At 52.0% G+C, this 14,796-nt stretch overlaps 1 protein-coding gene across 2 annotated transcripts; it reads right to left on the reverse strand.

The window, feature by feature from the left end:
• Positions 1-143: 143 nt before the first annotated feature.
• LOC108926446 (zinc fingers and homeoboxes protein 3-like) lies at positions 144-13,796 on the reverse strand. 2 transcript variants are annotated; one of them, XM_029252337.1, is made up of 3 exons: positions 13,579-13,796; positions 3,768-7,091; positions 144-2,568 (listed from the first exon to the last, which is right to left on the reverse strand). In XM_029252337.1, the coding sequence occupies exons 2-3, from the start codon at positions 6,913-6,915 to the stop codon at positions 2,558-2,560; spliced, it is 3,159 nt and encodes a 1,052-aa protein (XP_029108170.1). In that variant the 5' UTR covers positions 6,916-7,091; positions 13,579-13,796; the 3' UTR covers positions 144-2,557. The 2 variants fall into 2 exon arrangements, with proteins under 2 accessions (XP_029108170.1, XP_018594635.1); XM_018739119.2 differs by lacking the exon at positions 13,579-13,796 and adding an exon at positions 10,060-10,419.
• Positions 13,797-14,796: the final 1,000 nt, after the last annotated feature.

The raw sequence follows: 14,796 nt of genomic DNA on the forward strand, positions 1-14,796 counted from the left end.
AATCCATATTTAGACTCATTAAAAATGAAGGCATTCGGTGCAAATCAGTTTGCTGTCGAGTATTTCTGTGCATTAATGGTCATATTTATGTGCGTGTGCGTGTGCGAGCGCCAAGGTGTCACTGTCCTGTGTGCCGAGTGAGCGTGTGCACGTGTGCCAGACAGACAAAGTTCGCTTTGTATGGGTGTGTGTGCGCACGTGTGTGTGTGTTCGTGTGTGTGTTTGGTTTCGGCACGAAGGAAAGAGAAGGGCTCACATTCTTGCGTTTTATTTGGAGATACGCTCAACAGAAACAGAAACTGCCAAACAGTAGAAGTGTTTCTGACACACAGCGCTGGGACATGAGAGATGGCGCTCCTTAATGAGCACGAATTCGTGTTTTAATAGGGTCGAGGCAGGAAACCCCAGACTGCAGGCTTGACTCCTCCGCTCCGTGGTCTGGTTTGCTCTTACCTGACGGCGCTGTTTGTTTTACACCAGCGTCACACTCTGCCACTCCTACAGCACCGCTGTGTGAATTTTTTATTTTTTTTTTAATACTTTGAGGCCAGTTATTTAACAGGCTCCTGCAGCACAACATGAATGCCGCCCACTATATTTATTGAAGAAATACTGGGCAATTATTCTGAATTTTTTTCAGTCTTGCTGTTAGTCCGTGTTCGTGTCTTGGTGCCGTTACTGTCTGAGGGTTTAAGAGGTTGTGGTGACCACCCTGGCCATGTGTCCACGGTGGGTGGGGCCAGCAGTGCTCCTCCTCCTCCTTCTCCTCCTCCTCCTCCTCCTCCTCTCGGGAGGCTGTGGCTGGGAATGCAGTGGGGTCTGACCACAGGGGGTCTGCTCATATTTCCAAATTTGCCGGGGAGTTGCGGTGGGGGAGGGGCCACATGCAGTGTGTTCGCGGTGCAGATGAACAAAGCACTTTGGGGGCCTTCGGTAGGTGGAACGATGACAGCTACAGACCTCCTGGCAGCAGATGCGAGAGACGTGGCCTTCTGCGAAACTGTATTTCTGCACACATTATGAAGATTATTTAGAAAAAGCATTTTTATTTTGTTTTGGGTTGACTTTCTACGTGACTAAGCAACGGGAAAGAACTACAAATTATTCTCTAATCTTGCATGTAGTGGATTCAACCCTGAGAATGAAATAAACAGAATAAGTGGAATTTTTCCTGCTGCTGTTGTGTGCTGTGGGTGTATGAACATTCATTGTTGTCTGGAAGGTAGACGGACTCAGAGCCCTGAAGGTGGGGAATAAAAATGTGTTGGTTTGCATGTTAAAGTTTCTCCCATGTATGAATCTGGATTATCTAACTCTATCCATTAATGTGAAGTTGCTGCAGTCAAGGGTTCTACAACAGGAGGTGGGATTTGAACCCAGCACCTTTGATTACAAGACAATAGCTCGTGCTCCACCTGCTCTCCTGATTTTCCATTTAGTTTCCAGACTCAGAATGGTAAAACAGAGTATTGGACATTCCAGCGTAGCTGGTTTTACAGTCATTAACCCTGCTGCCATAAAGCCAGAAATACTTGCATTGTCTTTTATTATGTAAATTCCTGTAAACAAAAAAAAAAAAAAAAATCTCTATGGTTGTTGCTGCTAATGTTCTTCTAATGTCTAGTGGCACTTATGTCTCCTGCCAGTTGAGAGCACCTTAATTCACTTGGGTTGATTCAGCAGCTTTCCACAAATGAAGCACCCTATCAGAGTTGCGGATTCGCTCGTTTACTCCATTTCGACAGGTAAACACGGTTCGGCCGGCGTCCTTCGTTGACGGAGTTCAACGCTCGGTTAATGTCTGGCTGCATCAAATGTCATATTCCTTGCCTCTGCTAGAAGTTCTGCATTGCGCGCACCCCACCATAACTTCATTGCCAGTCTCCTCTCGACGAGTTTGTTTCACATCGGTCTCCATGGAATTACACGAAACCCGGCGAGTTCAGCACATGTGACTGGAGGTGCACAACCGTCTCGTGCCACTTGTCTAGCACTTTGCAGATGCGAGGCAGCGTGCTCCATCGCGTTCGTCCGTCATCCACCTCGTTGCTGCACTCGGTACCGAATGTCCCAGCATGCACCGCGCAGCAGGTTCTCGGAGTGAAAAGTCTCACAGGTTTTTCGATCCAGAACAAGTACGAAAATTTCACCAAAATTACAACTACACTTAGAGTAATCGATCGCAAATTTGACAACAAATAAGATTCAAGGCTGTGCTAACATACAGATTGCTTAAACTCAGGAAATAAAACAAAACTGAACAAAATCACCTTGACACCCTTTTTTTTTTCCCCATTTTGCAATTGGCACCCCTAACCCCACCTTGTACCCTAGCATTTCCACACTCGTTTTCATTCACAGGTCCTCCGGTCTCAGTCGGGAAGGCACCCCACCCACCCACAAAGTCCTCAGATGACAGCAGTTGGTCTGTTTGTTTTTTTCCTATAAAAGGTTGGCTGGTGATGAGGGTTGCGGTTAAAGTCAGACTCCACCAGTCGTTTCTGTGTCCGCGCCCTTCCTTTGTTTCCATGCCGACCAGGGATGCTGCTGGTCTTCCTCATTCCGCCCCTGAAAGACAAAAGCCATCATGTTGCGTGTGTGTTTCAGTGATTATCACAGCTCTTTGGCCCTTTGCTTCAATTATTCCCATCTAGTGGGGATCATCTGTATACGGTAATTATACAAATGTAATCATAAGGTCTGTACAAGGAATTGATACAATTGAATTATATCCATCCATCACAAATAACTGCTCGTCCAGTGCAGATTCGCGATGGTCCAGAACCTATCCTGGAAGCATAGGGTGTAAAATAGGGTACGGGTACGCTCCAGTCTGTCGAAGCGCTAGAAAAGTAAAACCGACCTCTGAGTGCAAATACTTTAAGTGATTTTTCAATGTACTTGTGAACAATTCTTTTGTTTTTCTGCCCATATCTCACAGGGCCACCTTATAACCATTCATCTGCATCTGGGGATTTCAATCCCGATCCTGTGCAGGGTACTTTTAGCATTTTCTCATTTAATTATGCTTTCTTGAGCTGTATACTGAATGAGTCACACTATCTGAGCAACATTAATGCAGCCGCTGTGTTTTGCAAATCCCGTGAAATCTAAATTTGAAATGATATCAGATAAATGTTAGAATTGCACTAAAGCAATGTCTTAGTTGATTTCTCATTAAAATCAATCAATTGGACTTTAATTGAAATAATGACCACAATTCATTTCCAGGTATGATAAGCTGCACAATGAATACAAACAAAGAAGCATTAACCTCTTTTCAGATCCACATTCCACACTGTTGGCCACCACGTTTATAGTTATCCACAGTTTTCACTAGAAACGCCCTTTTGGGAAAGGAAAGGGAAAGGTGTCGAAACATAACGTGTAATTCGGATTTCCTGTCACCAGAGTTTTGAGGTTTGCCGCGTGAATGAAGAAAGTGACTTTTGAGATAACATGAGTCCTAAACACATGCCTGATCTATCTGCCCCCTCGAACAGTAAATAAAGAAGATAAGCTGGCTTTCCTTCCAACAAATTCCTCTGGAGACCTAATTAGTCCATTTGCACAATTAGTCAAATTCATTTAAGTGTGGTTCTGCAATATTTTGGAAGAGGAATGAAAGGGAGAGCTAGAAGGAAAAGCGGCAGAGGAGCCAGCTTCTATACACATGGGGTTGAACTCTCATTGCTTTCATTAAAGGCCATTTGTTTCATAATCTGGGAAAGATTTAGCAATTAACACATACAGTGGAAAAGTTGTACCTGAAGGAGCCTCCCGTGGCTTGTTCAGAGTGGACTGGCCTTTAGTTTCCAGAGCTGCTTCATCGTTTGGGGGTGGTAGACCTTCTGTGGCAATTGCTTGGTCCTTCTGCGTCTCTGTCTCTTTGTCTCCGTTGGGCAGCAAGGGGGTGGCGCTTGAGCCGTGGAGAATGTGCTCCTTCTGAGATCCTGCCAACCCTCTTACCTCCAACCTGGAAGGGAGAGCCAACGGCTGATCCTGTGCCCTGGCATCTTCGCTTTTGGCCATTTTTAACTTCTCCTCCTCCACCTCCATCTCTATGGTGTTCTGATATGACTCCAACCACTTTAGCTGCCCATTCTTAAAGACGTAGCGACTATCGCCAAACCAGCGCACCACTTCCGGCCTCGGGAGCCCCGTCAATACCACCAGCTGGTCGTACTGCTCACTGCTGGGCCATTGGGTGCGGGCAAACACCTGTTTAAGAAGGTGCATCTGTTCTGGGGTCTTCTTGCCACGAGTGGGTGTACAGGTGGAGACGGATAAAGATGATGTCTTAGGGCTCTGGGAGTCCATATCTTGCTGAGAGTCCTCCAGTCCCTGCTTGCTGCAAGCCTCCGTTACCTTGAGTCTCTTCAGGTTTATCTTGATTGGGTTGATCTTGGGTTTGGGATCTGGCAGGTTGCTCATGGGATCTTCCTCTTCCTCACAGTCCTCCTTGAAGCATTGCTGCCATGATGTCCCTGGGGAGGGGACCTGTCCTTCGCAGCCTTCCTCTTCCTTAGTTGAGGTGTCCTTTCCATTGTTGCTGACGTCCACCTCTTTATCAAAATCCCCTCCCTCCATTTTCCTCTCAAGTGTGTCCTTTTCATGGGGCTCAATCAAGCAGTCATCAGATTCCTGCTGCGATGTTAATCGATTTTGGGGGGACAGAGCTGGAGGAGGGCTGGGTGAGGACTGGCTGGCCTTGGGGCTCTCTGCAGAGGTGGGGCTGTCGACGAAGTCAAGGGCAGGCCCCTTTCCCAGGATGCCACTGGCACGCAGGCCTTTCAGGTTGCGGTTGTGATAGCGGCGATCGCTGAACCACTTGCGAACCTCGCGCACTGTCAGGCCCGTGATTCGGGTGAGCCTCTCCACCTCCTCCTGCTCGGGGAACTGGCTCCGGAAAAAGCTCTGTTTGAGGGCACCTAGCTGCTCCTGTGACTTCTTGCTCTTGTAGAAGCTGGGGTCCAGGAAGCTGTTGGGCAGTGTGCGGGAGCTGGCACCGCTGCTGACAACAGGCGGCGACGGGTCAACAACTTTCCCATCACCACCGTTAGTGGCACTGCGGAATATATTGCCTTTGCTGGTGGAGTCCGATTTGCTGGTATTAGTGCTGCTGTTACTATTAACAACGGTGGGCATGCTAATGCTGCTGCTAGCATTTCTGCTTAAGTTACTGCTGCTACTGCTAGCACTACCGCTGGAAGTAAAGCCACTGCTACTACTGCTAGTGTTACCGCTAAAGCCACTGCCACTACTGATAGCACTACTGCTGGAAGTAAAGCCACAGCTACTGCTGCCAGCGCTACCGTTAAGACCACCACTGCTACTGTTAGCACTACCACCAGAGCTAAAGCCACTGTTGCTACTAATGTTACTGCTAAAGCCACTGCTGATTGTGGTACTGATGACGGTGCTGGTGCGGTTGATACTATTGCTAATGTAGCTACTGCTGCTGCTCCCCACCACCCCTACCATCATGGTTGCTCCCTTGTCGGCAACCAAAGCAGCTGCTGGTCTTGCTTGCATCTGTGGCACGGCCCCCGTATGAGGCTTAGGAGTAACTGCCAGAGCAACAGGACCCCCTCCAACCTGGATCCCGTTGGATGTCATGGGCTGGGAGGCAATAAATCCGCCTTTGCCTCCAAAGTTGTCCTTGAGGATGTGGGTTGTGCCGGTAGTGCCTGCAGCAGAAGGCCGGATGGTGACCGCCACCTGTGCGGGGCGGTGGCTACGATGAGTGGGGCGGTGGTGTGGCTGGAGTTGCTGATGCGTGGCAATAGGCTGCGAGTTCGGTTCTTGGATGATGGTGTTAAACATTTTCCGACGGGATTCCTCGATTTCCTCCGGTGACCAGCTGATTCCTTGCTTGAGCCGCTGTGCTGTGAACCAGATCTTTATCTGCTCCTCCGGATAGTTTGTGACCACGGTCAGGTAGCAAAGCTCGGCCTTGGTGGGGTAGGGGAACTTACTGAAAGAGGTCTTCAAGAAGCTGCTGGTGTCCATGGCGGCAGCATAGGTAGGAATGCTGCTTAACGGGATCATCACTTTTGGGAGGTTCTTGGAGTCACTGGTTGATGAGGAGGAATGGGTGAAGGAGGAAGACTGCAGGGTAGGAACTTCAGTGGGGACAGACTGCTGGAGGAAGGTGCAGTTCTGGAGCACTTGAGCAACAGGCACCTTCAACACAGACAGCGCTGGTGATCCATTCACAATCGGCACAGTGGAAGGGAGTGCTGCTCTGCCAGCAGCATTGCTGTTCATGGTAGTCGCTGAAGGTGGCGCAACAGAGGGATCCTTCCCCTCCGCCTCATTGCCAGCAGCTGGGCTCGGCTCATCTGTGACGTGGGACACCACAATCCTCTTGTGCTCTCCCTTGCCCCTCAGCGTCTTCATGATAGGTGTCTTGGAAATGGAGATCTCGGACTCTGCGGAACCACCTCCGTTTACCAACTTCTGTTCCACCGTCAATTTCCAGTCCCGCTTCCTCAGCTGCAGGGTGGTGGCGGCAGAGCTGGGGTGAGCCCGGGCATTATGCAGTGCCAGGCCCTCAAACTTCCTGGTGGCCACACCGCAGTCCAGACAGTGGAAGCTTGGCTCAGCTCGGAAGTCCGGGTGGCAGCTGTAGACGTGGTCCAAGAAGATGTTGAGGTCTCGCGTTTTAAAATGGCAGGGCTGGCAGCCGTAGGCATCACCCTCATTCTGTATCTTGACCCCCTCTGGACTGGATATCTTGCTGCCTTCCTTCAAGTCCCTTCCCCTCTCATTGGTCTCCTGCACGGCACTGATAACACCTTTGTCCTCGGCTAGCACTGGTAATGTCTTTGCTTTCGCCCCCTGCCCTTCCTGCACGCTCATCAATTTTTTCGGGATCATGCAGGGGATGGTTGACTTCCTCTTGCTGGCCATGACCGTAGTAGGACTAAGAGTGCACCAAGAGACTTAAACCATCTACTAGACAGTGACTAAGTCTGAACTGCTCAGTGCTAAGCGCTGACCAGGGAAGGATCGCACTGATTCATTTTATTCCCGGGTCTTTCGAACATATTCCAGGGTGCAGGTGTGTTTAGCAGCTGACTGGGAACCTATGAATATGTCAGGGGTGGGGAGGAAAAGAAAGAAAAATTAAGCAAATAACTCATTCTGACAAACAGATATTCAAGCACTAAGTACAAAGGTTAAGAAGGTGCAGCAAAATGTACAAAAGGCACTTTGCATGATTCTGTTCACATCAGGCTATCAAGCCTGGTTTCTTCGCTTGCTTCATTTGGCAGGTGCTTTTCTCCAAAGTGACATACAGCTCAGTAAACAGAAGTGCCTCTGATGAAAGGCTTTGGACACAGGATTACAGACACACAGCTTGTGTGTCCAACACCACCGTGTCACCGGTTTGCGCTCCTCCAGTAGCTCCTATAGAAGTGACGTTCAAACAGCAAATACATAGATAATAACAGAAGATGGTGTTGGACTCATTTCTGGAGCTGTCAGGAGATCAGGAGAGGACTGGCTTTCAAAGAGATGGTCAGAGACCCTTCTTGAATGTGGGAGGGATTCAGCACCTCTGAGAGCCACAGGAAGCTCAGTTCACCACAGAGGTTAAGCTATCGCCTAGCAGGAAGCATCGTGCTCTGTTATGCAAGCTTAACAAGACGGTGCTGTTTCAGGTCACCTGCTCAAGAATACAACAGCAAAGAATCCCTCGATCACACGTCCAAAATGCTAAACGCTACAGCCTGCTGGCCAGTCTGCCCACGTGTTGCCCGTGTGGGGTTGTGTCCGGCGCATTGACACCTGGCACCGATCGCAGCATTCAGCATCACAGCGGCCTCCGTACCCACAGCTGTTGTATTTGGCACATTTCTGCGTTCAGAAGACCCCAGGACACTGACCTGCAGCGCGCGCACACACACACACACACACACACACACACACACAAAGTTCTGTGCTAGCTCAAACATTTAGATTGGCATGGTCACTGAGGAAGCAGAAGCCTCGCTCTGAATCACACAGAGACACACAAGTCCGACATGTTCACATCCACACGCTGCGTGGACCGTTGCCCACAGACACGCAAATAGGCGGCGGCGCTCACCCAGGGCCCTTCCAGGACAAGGTTCATTTCTGGTTCAAGTTTTTCCGCTTGTTTTACTTAACAACTATGTAAACCTCTCCCTCTCCCCCTCCTCGTCTCAGCGATTGCTGCTCTTGGCGCAGCACCACATGTAGCACAGATGTGAGGAATAAATTAAAAAGCAACGACCCCCTTTTCAGACCCCGGGTTTCGACACAACACAGTCCTGAGCCGGGAGGATGTATCCCAAGTCACCCTTTCTCCCAGCTACAGGTCTCTTTCTTGCCACATTACGCCACCATTGATTCTGGGCCAGCAGGTGGCGCAGTGGTTGGAGCGATAGCCTCGGACTCAAAGGTGCCAGGTTCAAATCCCACATCTTGTGCGGTACCCATTAATGAAAGGATTCACTCCGATCCGATAGAGTTAAAAATTATCCCGTGGTACAAATGGGTAAATCTGTGAAGAAGCCTAGGAGAGAAGTGCCAGACACATGAAGATTTCATTCAACAGATGAGTCGTTTAAATCAACTCGGACCATCAGTCGAACACGAAACGAATCCAGTCATAGGGGAAAATGGACAATTCAGTTTAATTTGTTTAAGGGCACCTGTACAGTTTCCTTTGGGATTTTTGAAATTCTCATCCATCCGTTCAGTACTTTGGCTGCGACTGCAGCACCTTAAGTTATAACTAAAATTCGAACCTATGAGGTCTGCGCTTAAAAACGATCTAATGTTTTCGTGCAATAAAATCCCTTTCCCCCCCACCGGACAAGTACCAGGAGGGGGCGTATTCTCCCTAGACTGGCCTGTGCACGTTTTGCCCGCTGCCCTCGATTGGCCCATTCGGCCCGACCGTCAGTTCGGCCATCCAATCGCATCTCCCCGCCACCATGTAGGACACCGCGTACTAAAAAGCAGCAGCGCGATGGCGGCGTTTTCACGCACGTGTTCCCGCCACAACCCCCGCCCATGAATAAAAAATGAAGCTGCCCCAAAATAAAAAAAAAAAAAAAAAAAAATTAAAAAAAAAAAAGCTAGCCGACAGGGCCGTGCGGCGCCTTCCGCAGCCACCTAGCAGCTGACGGGGAATCTAGGTCACCGTCGTCTCGCTCTCTAATCCCGACTCCCCGCTTCCAGATGCGCGGTGCTCTCCGGCAGCAGCGGGTCGCGGTACGTTTGGCGCGTCTCTCCGGAACCAGGCAGGAACAGGGTGTTCCCAGACGCACGCATGTGTGAGCAAGCACATGTGCCCAACTGCCTGCACGTGTGCCGGTGGCATGGGTACCACCTGGAGCTCCAGTCCCCACAATCACCGTCAGCACGGAAACATCCAGACGCGTTGGTTTCCCGCCATTATCTTCACGTACCGCTGGGGAGGAGAGGGTTTCATGGCTGACCCTTCCCATCCAGGCCATCATGTGTTCCAAACCCTCCCGTCAAGGCAGTGACGCAGGGCCCTAAAACAGCTTTTTTCCCTCCAGCAAAGTCCCCCACGAGCATCTCAAGCGCCCATCATAATCCATACATGCTCCTGGATGGACATTAATATTCCACTGCTGGCATCTGACTGTAAAGTAAGCGAACGAGAGGGACTCTGCACCTGGAAGACGGTTTAAATCTTAAACTTGCATGTTTATTAAAATGCCACTGATAAGACCAATTTATATTTCACCTCGCTGCCATTTCAAGCTGCGCTCATATTCTTTGCAGGTGTTCATATTCCTACCCGTCGCTCTCGGTAAACGTACCGTGTGGAGAGCGTCTACAGATGTATTGACTTGTCTTGAAACTCGCTTACCACGTATTTACTACAGCTCCGGTCTGAAGGTGTTCTCTGCACTCAGATGCACTTGGGCGGCAAAGGGTCATCTCACCTTCCCTCCCCACTCTTGTTTTTTTCACTCATTTCTTTTATTGCCATAGAACAGTTTTTGGCCCGATCGCCTCCGCCTGCTTTAGCCCAACAGCGCTGCTCACCTGTGCAGAGAAACGGTGCGAATTGTGCCGCGCTTCGCCACCCTTGTGTCACGTGCTCGCTCGCGGTGGAAAAGGATGGGCCGAGAGCCGCCCCGACCCTCGCGCGGCTGCCCTGAGAGGACCGCGGCACCCCCGCTCGCGTGACGAGCGCTCGAGCGGTCAGGGGACGGGGGAGGGGGACAGAAACAAGGTCACGCATTAGAAAGGACACTTGGTTGTCCCGCTGGTGGCAGGAGCTTCGGAGACACGGCGAGCAGATCCGCGCCGGAATTTTCTGCACGGCGACAGGAAGTCCCCCAGACGGGGTTCCGCCTCCTCGACTCGGCCAAATCCCTCGGGCAGCTGGGACAGGCGTGTCAAAGGTGACGCTCTGCGGCGGAACACTGACTGCTGCGCTGACCTTTACTCCTGGGATTCCGGGCCGCCGCGACCAATGCTGCCGAAAGCAAAGGGCCGCTTGCACCCGAAGCGGAGCCAGGGGAGGGGTGGGGGGTGGATGGATAGCACGGGTTAAGGGGCGAATGAATGCATAATGAAGGAGGGTTCACAGTGTTCCCGCTTCGAAGGGAACACGATGTTACACAAGGCAGAGAAGCTGCCCTGCAGGCAGGCATTACTGCCGCCACTGCCGCCGCCGCTCCGCGCTGCGTGACACACAAAAGGGGGCCGGGGGAGTCGCGGGGGGTCGGCCGTGCGTCACGCCGGCACCGGGGGACAGGGCAAATCGGTGGGGGTTGGGCAAGAGGTTGGGGGCTGGGGGGAGGTGTGAAGAGCTGCGAGAAGCAGCAGCGAGGTGTCTCGTAACGCACGCACGCGCCCGCGCACACACACGCTCCCGCCCTCCCCGCGTAACTCCAAAGCCTCTGGAATGCTCCTCCGTGAACAGACTGTGTCCTGAAATTAAGCTACGGTCACAGCAGCTTTTTCAAAAATGCATACATCCCAAGTCTGCCCCGCAACAGTGTGTGTTCTGCGTGCCCCGCGACCGCTTCGCCTTCACGGTACAATTTGGGTGGAAGTGGTTCCGTGGCCCCCTCCCCCACCCCGGCACCCGAGCCGTTCGTCCTTCCGACGGGGGAAATGGAACAATGGCCTTCGCTGTATACAACACGTGACACACGGGGCACGTTCATGTGTAACCGACGCGTATCGATGGTTCGGGACACAGGGGACCCGTCCCGCTCTCCTCACCGCCCGTCTGGGCTCGACCGCCCGGCGGATGCCGGACGGCCGTTAGGTGCGGAACGACCATCCGGTTCGAGACTCCGACAATGGATGGGGGGAAAAAAGGAGTGACACCCTGTTAAATGTTCTGGAGCCCAGGGGCGGCTCTAAGAACCTTCCGGCAAGCGCCAAACGCCTGGCAATAAAATCGGGGGAGGGGTGCGGGTCAGCGCAGTTACCCAGCGCTTCCGGAAATTCGGCTCGGTCGCGCTCAGCAGCTAAGCTCCCGTGACGCCATAAAATATTATTCTTACAGCTATTATTTGGGGTCCTGCTAAGAGTGGAGCGAAGTGCATGTCTGTATCGCACGCTACCTGCCCCCCGAAGCAGTTCTTCAACTTCTTTTTGAACTCCGGAGGTTTATTCCAGCGTACACAAACAGGCTTTGTTATGACCATAAAGCAAACCGTGTGCTGTTCCAAGGGGCACGCGATCCACATGAAAGCCAATAGGTTTGGCCTCGTTGCCGCGGCGAGGAAGAGGGGCGAAGGGAGCCCACGTTCCACCGGTCTCACAGCGGGAACCGACACTCTCTGGTCCCGGTCCAACGTCCGACCAGACTTGCCCGAGCCCCGGGGCCCTGCTATCCCCGTTTCATCTCCAGCCATTGTTCGAACACGTAACCATCCAGCGCGAGACACCGGGGGTCATGCGGCGGGAGCTGGAAACGAGGGCTTTCAGAGCAACCGATCGGCCGCTCACGGACGCCGCGCGGTTATCTGAGGTCGGCTGTCGGTAATTTACCACAGTAAGTGTGAACCGGCAGCGCCGGGGAGGTCGGCTCTGACGTCGATCTCGATTTGGCTGCGACTAAACACAGGAAGGGGTCGTCCTCCTGTTACAGGCGCACGGTAACGGTTACCTCATCCGAGGCTGTTGATGCAATGTGCGCCAATGCTGATGCAGGAGGCCGACGGCGAGACGTCGCCACGGCGCCGCCTGGGAACTGCGCGAACAAACCGGGGGGCGAGGGGGACGGGTATTGCCCCAAACGTGGGTAATTCATGTCGTCCTAAAGAAAGAGGCTAAGCGCTCGCGTTATTAAGAGAAAGAAAAACTGCACAGGATTACAGCGCAAAAATATTAATAATACCTTATACTAATGTAACAATAACACTGGTAGTGTCTTGTATACCACCCTTCACACAGGAAAGCACCTTGAAGGACTTTGTAAAGCGCAAGCGTCCGGAAATAAATGCAGAAACTACAATAACAGTAAAAATAGTACAATTAATGTAATGGTAAGAATATTCATATATTGATCACACTAATAATACTTAATGAGGCACCACCTTTAAAGCAAAAAACAGCTTTTAAGGCGTTAAGCAAAAAAAAAAAAAAAAAAAACCACAAAAAATGAAGACAGTTAAGCTGTAATAACCATCATTGAAGAAAAGTAGGAATAAAGTGGAATGAAAGTGGAATCCAGCGGTTGATGTGCTCTGCTACCCACTGACCGATGAAACGCCGCTGTCTGGTTCCTACTTCCCCCTGTCCTCGTACCCGGGACCAGGACTGTAAGGACGTAACGAGCAATCACTGCATCACTGCAATACATTCGCAACTCAGCGAAACCCAGGCACACATTCAAACGCACTGTCCCAAATTGTGACCCATGGGTCCCACAGTAAAACACAGTAAAACGGGAGCTGTTCCCCAACACTCTGAGATATGGATGAAAAAATGAACAGAAACAATAAGTGGAAGAAACTTTGCATCCGAGCAGAACTCTGAACCACACACACACACTGAACAATAGTACACACAGCTGAACATACACTGAATACACACACTGAACTAAGAGAGCCCACAGCCTGGACTCTTCAGACTAAGAGAGAAGGAGTGTGAGCTCCTACCTGTGTGCGAGCACGAGCATCATCACCATCACCATCACCATCACAACCAAGTGTGTGTGTGTGTGTGTGTGTGTGTGTGTGTGTGTGTGTGTGCGCGCGTGTGTGCGCGCGCGTCCATGTGAACAAATCCCCCAAACTGCGACCAACTGGTGCATTTAACCCTTTGAGTGCGCCCTCGGACCCTCACCCGCCCCACCGCCACGAGCTGCAACTCGCGCGAGCTGTGAGCCGTGAGGTCAGAGAGGGAGCCGAAACGACAGAGAGGAAAAGTTCCTCCCCCGGGAACGAGGGAGCGCTCCCCTCGTGCCCCTTGCCAACTGTCGCCATCTTACACACAGGCCACTCCACGCGCACTGGACAGGGTGGGAGGGTCGGTCCAACACCCCGCGACGGGATGGGGATGGGGATCGGGGTTGGGGGGGGGGCTCGGAGCGCTTACCTCGTGCCCGCTCTCCCGATTCTTCCAGCGAACTGATCACGTCCGATTGGAGCTCCGGCTCGTGCCTACTGCCTCGCGGGGGGGGTGGTACCGGTCCGCGGACAGGCGCCGGGTACGCCGGCACGAGCCCGACACTGAGCGCAGGGCCGCGCGTCTCCACGGCTCCTGCGCCGCTCCTCATATTTTTTTTGGGGGGGAGTGGACGTGGAACATTAAGAGCGCCCCGTCGCGCGGCGGAGGCGGGGACTGGGACTGGGACTGAGACTAGGGCGGGGGCGGGGGCAGGGGCAGGTGAGGGGGGTGGTAGTGCGCGAAATAAACAGTGCCCATGGCCAGTGGGCACGTGACGCTCCTCGCCAAGCCGCCGCCAGCCGCGCGCGCGCGCGCTCTGTCCCGTTCCGGAGCAGGTCACTCACCTGCCTCTGAGGCGAATTTCCTGGGGGGGGGGTCCGACAGCTGTGGGTCCCGCTCGCGGTTCCTAACGGTCACGTCAGGGGCACGAGAGCGGGGCGCTCCTCGTCACTTTGGGCACGTTTAATGACACGCAACGCTTTACATGGTTTTACTCCGGGCTTCGTGGCCCCCCGGCAATGAAGTCGTACTTAACTGTCACCCAGTCTGAGTTCTGCGGAGTAACGCGTCGATTTGTTCCATGAACACGCGGAATTCACCTTTGCATCAACTAAATTCCCCCAGTCCGACAGCCAACGCGCAGAAAAGACCCCCAGTTTATGTTCAGAGTACCATTTTAAAGGACAAAAACGCCGGAGAGCCCAGCCGTCGCAGGACTGAGGTGATTATTTTCGCACCACTGGTTGCCATGCAGCCACCTAGTCTTCTAGCGCCACCTACAGACGGGGGTGGGTACTGCTTCCACTTGTGATCAAATTCTTTAATTCTGTGCACAACTTTTATGTGATGTATGAGACTCCGAAGGACGCAGCCTGACGTGAATGCCCTGGATCGTGGATCATGGGGCATTTCTGGGAAAATCTTTGCGCTTCAGGGATGCACTAAATGAAAATATACTCACTTTATACGCACTTAAACTAAATTCACATACAACTCGTTTATCCTGAAAGTCCGGTTGGATGGACTGTCTCCGTGAAGTTGACTTGTTAAGACACGCGCGCTTTGATCCGTACGGTAAGGACACGTACTACTATAAACTGAACACCAGTCCATTCTGCGGCGCTGTTGCATTTTTAAACCCTTTCG

The sequence above is a fragment of the Scleropages formosus genome, chromosome 5 (assembly GCF_900964775.1).
Source record: "Scleropages formosus chromosome 5, fSclFor1.1, whole genome shotgun sequence".
In the NCBI taxonomy this organism is placed as follows: domain Eukaryota; kingdom Metazoa; phylum Chordata; class Actinopteri; order Osteoglossiformes; family Osteoglossidae; genus Scleropages; species Scleropages formosus.

What these genes read in the sequence shown, in the direction of transcription:
- LOC108926446 (XM_029252337.1), bottom strand. Translation starts at nt 6,915, where the DNA reads ATGGCCAGCAAGAGGAAGTCAACCATCCCCTGCATGATCCCGAAAAAA.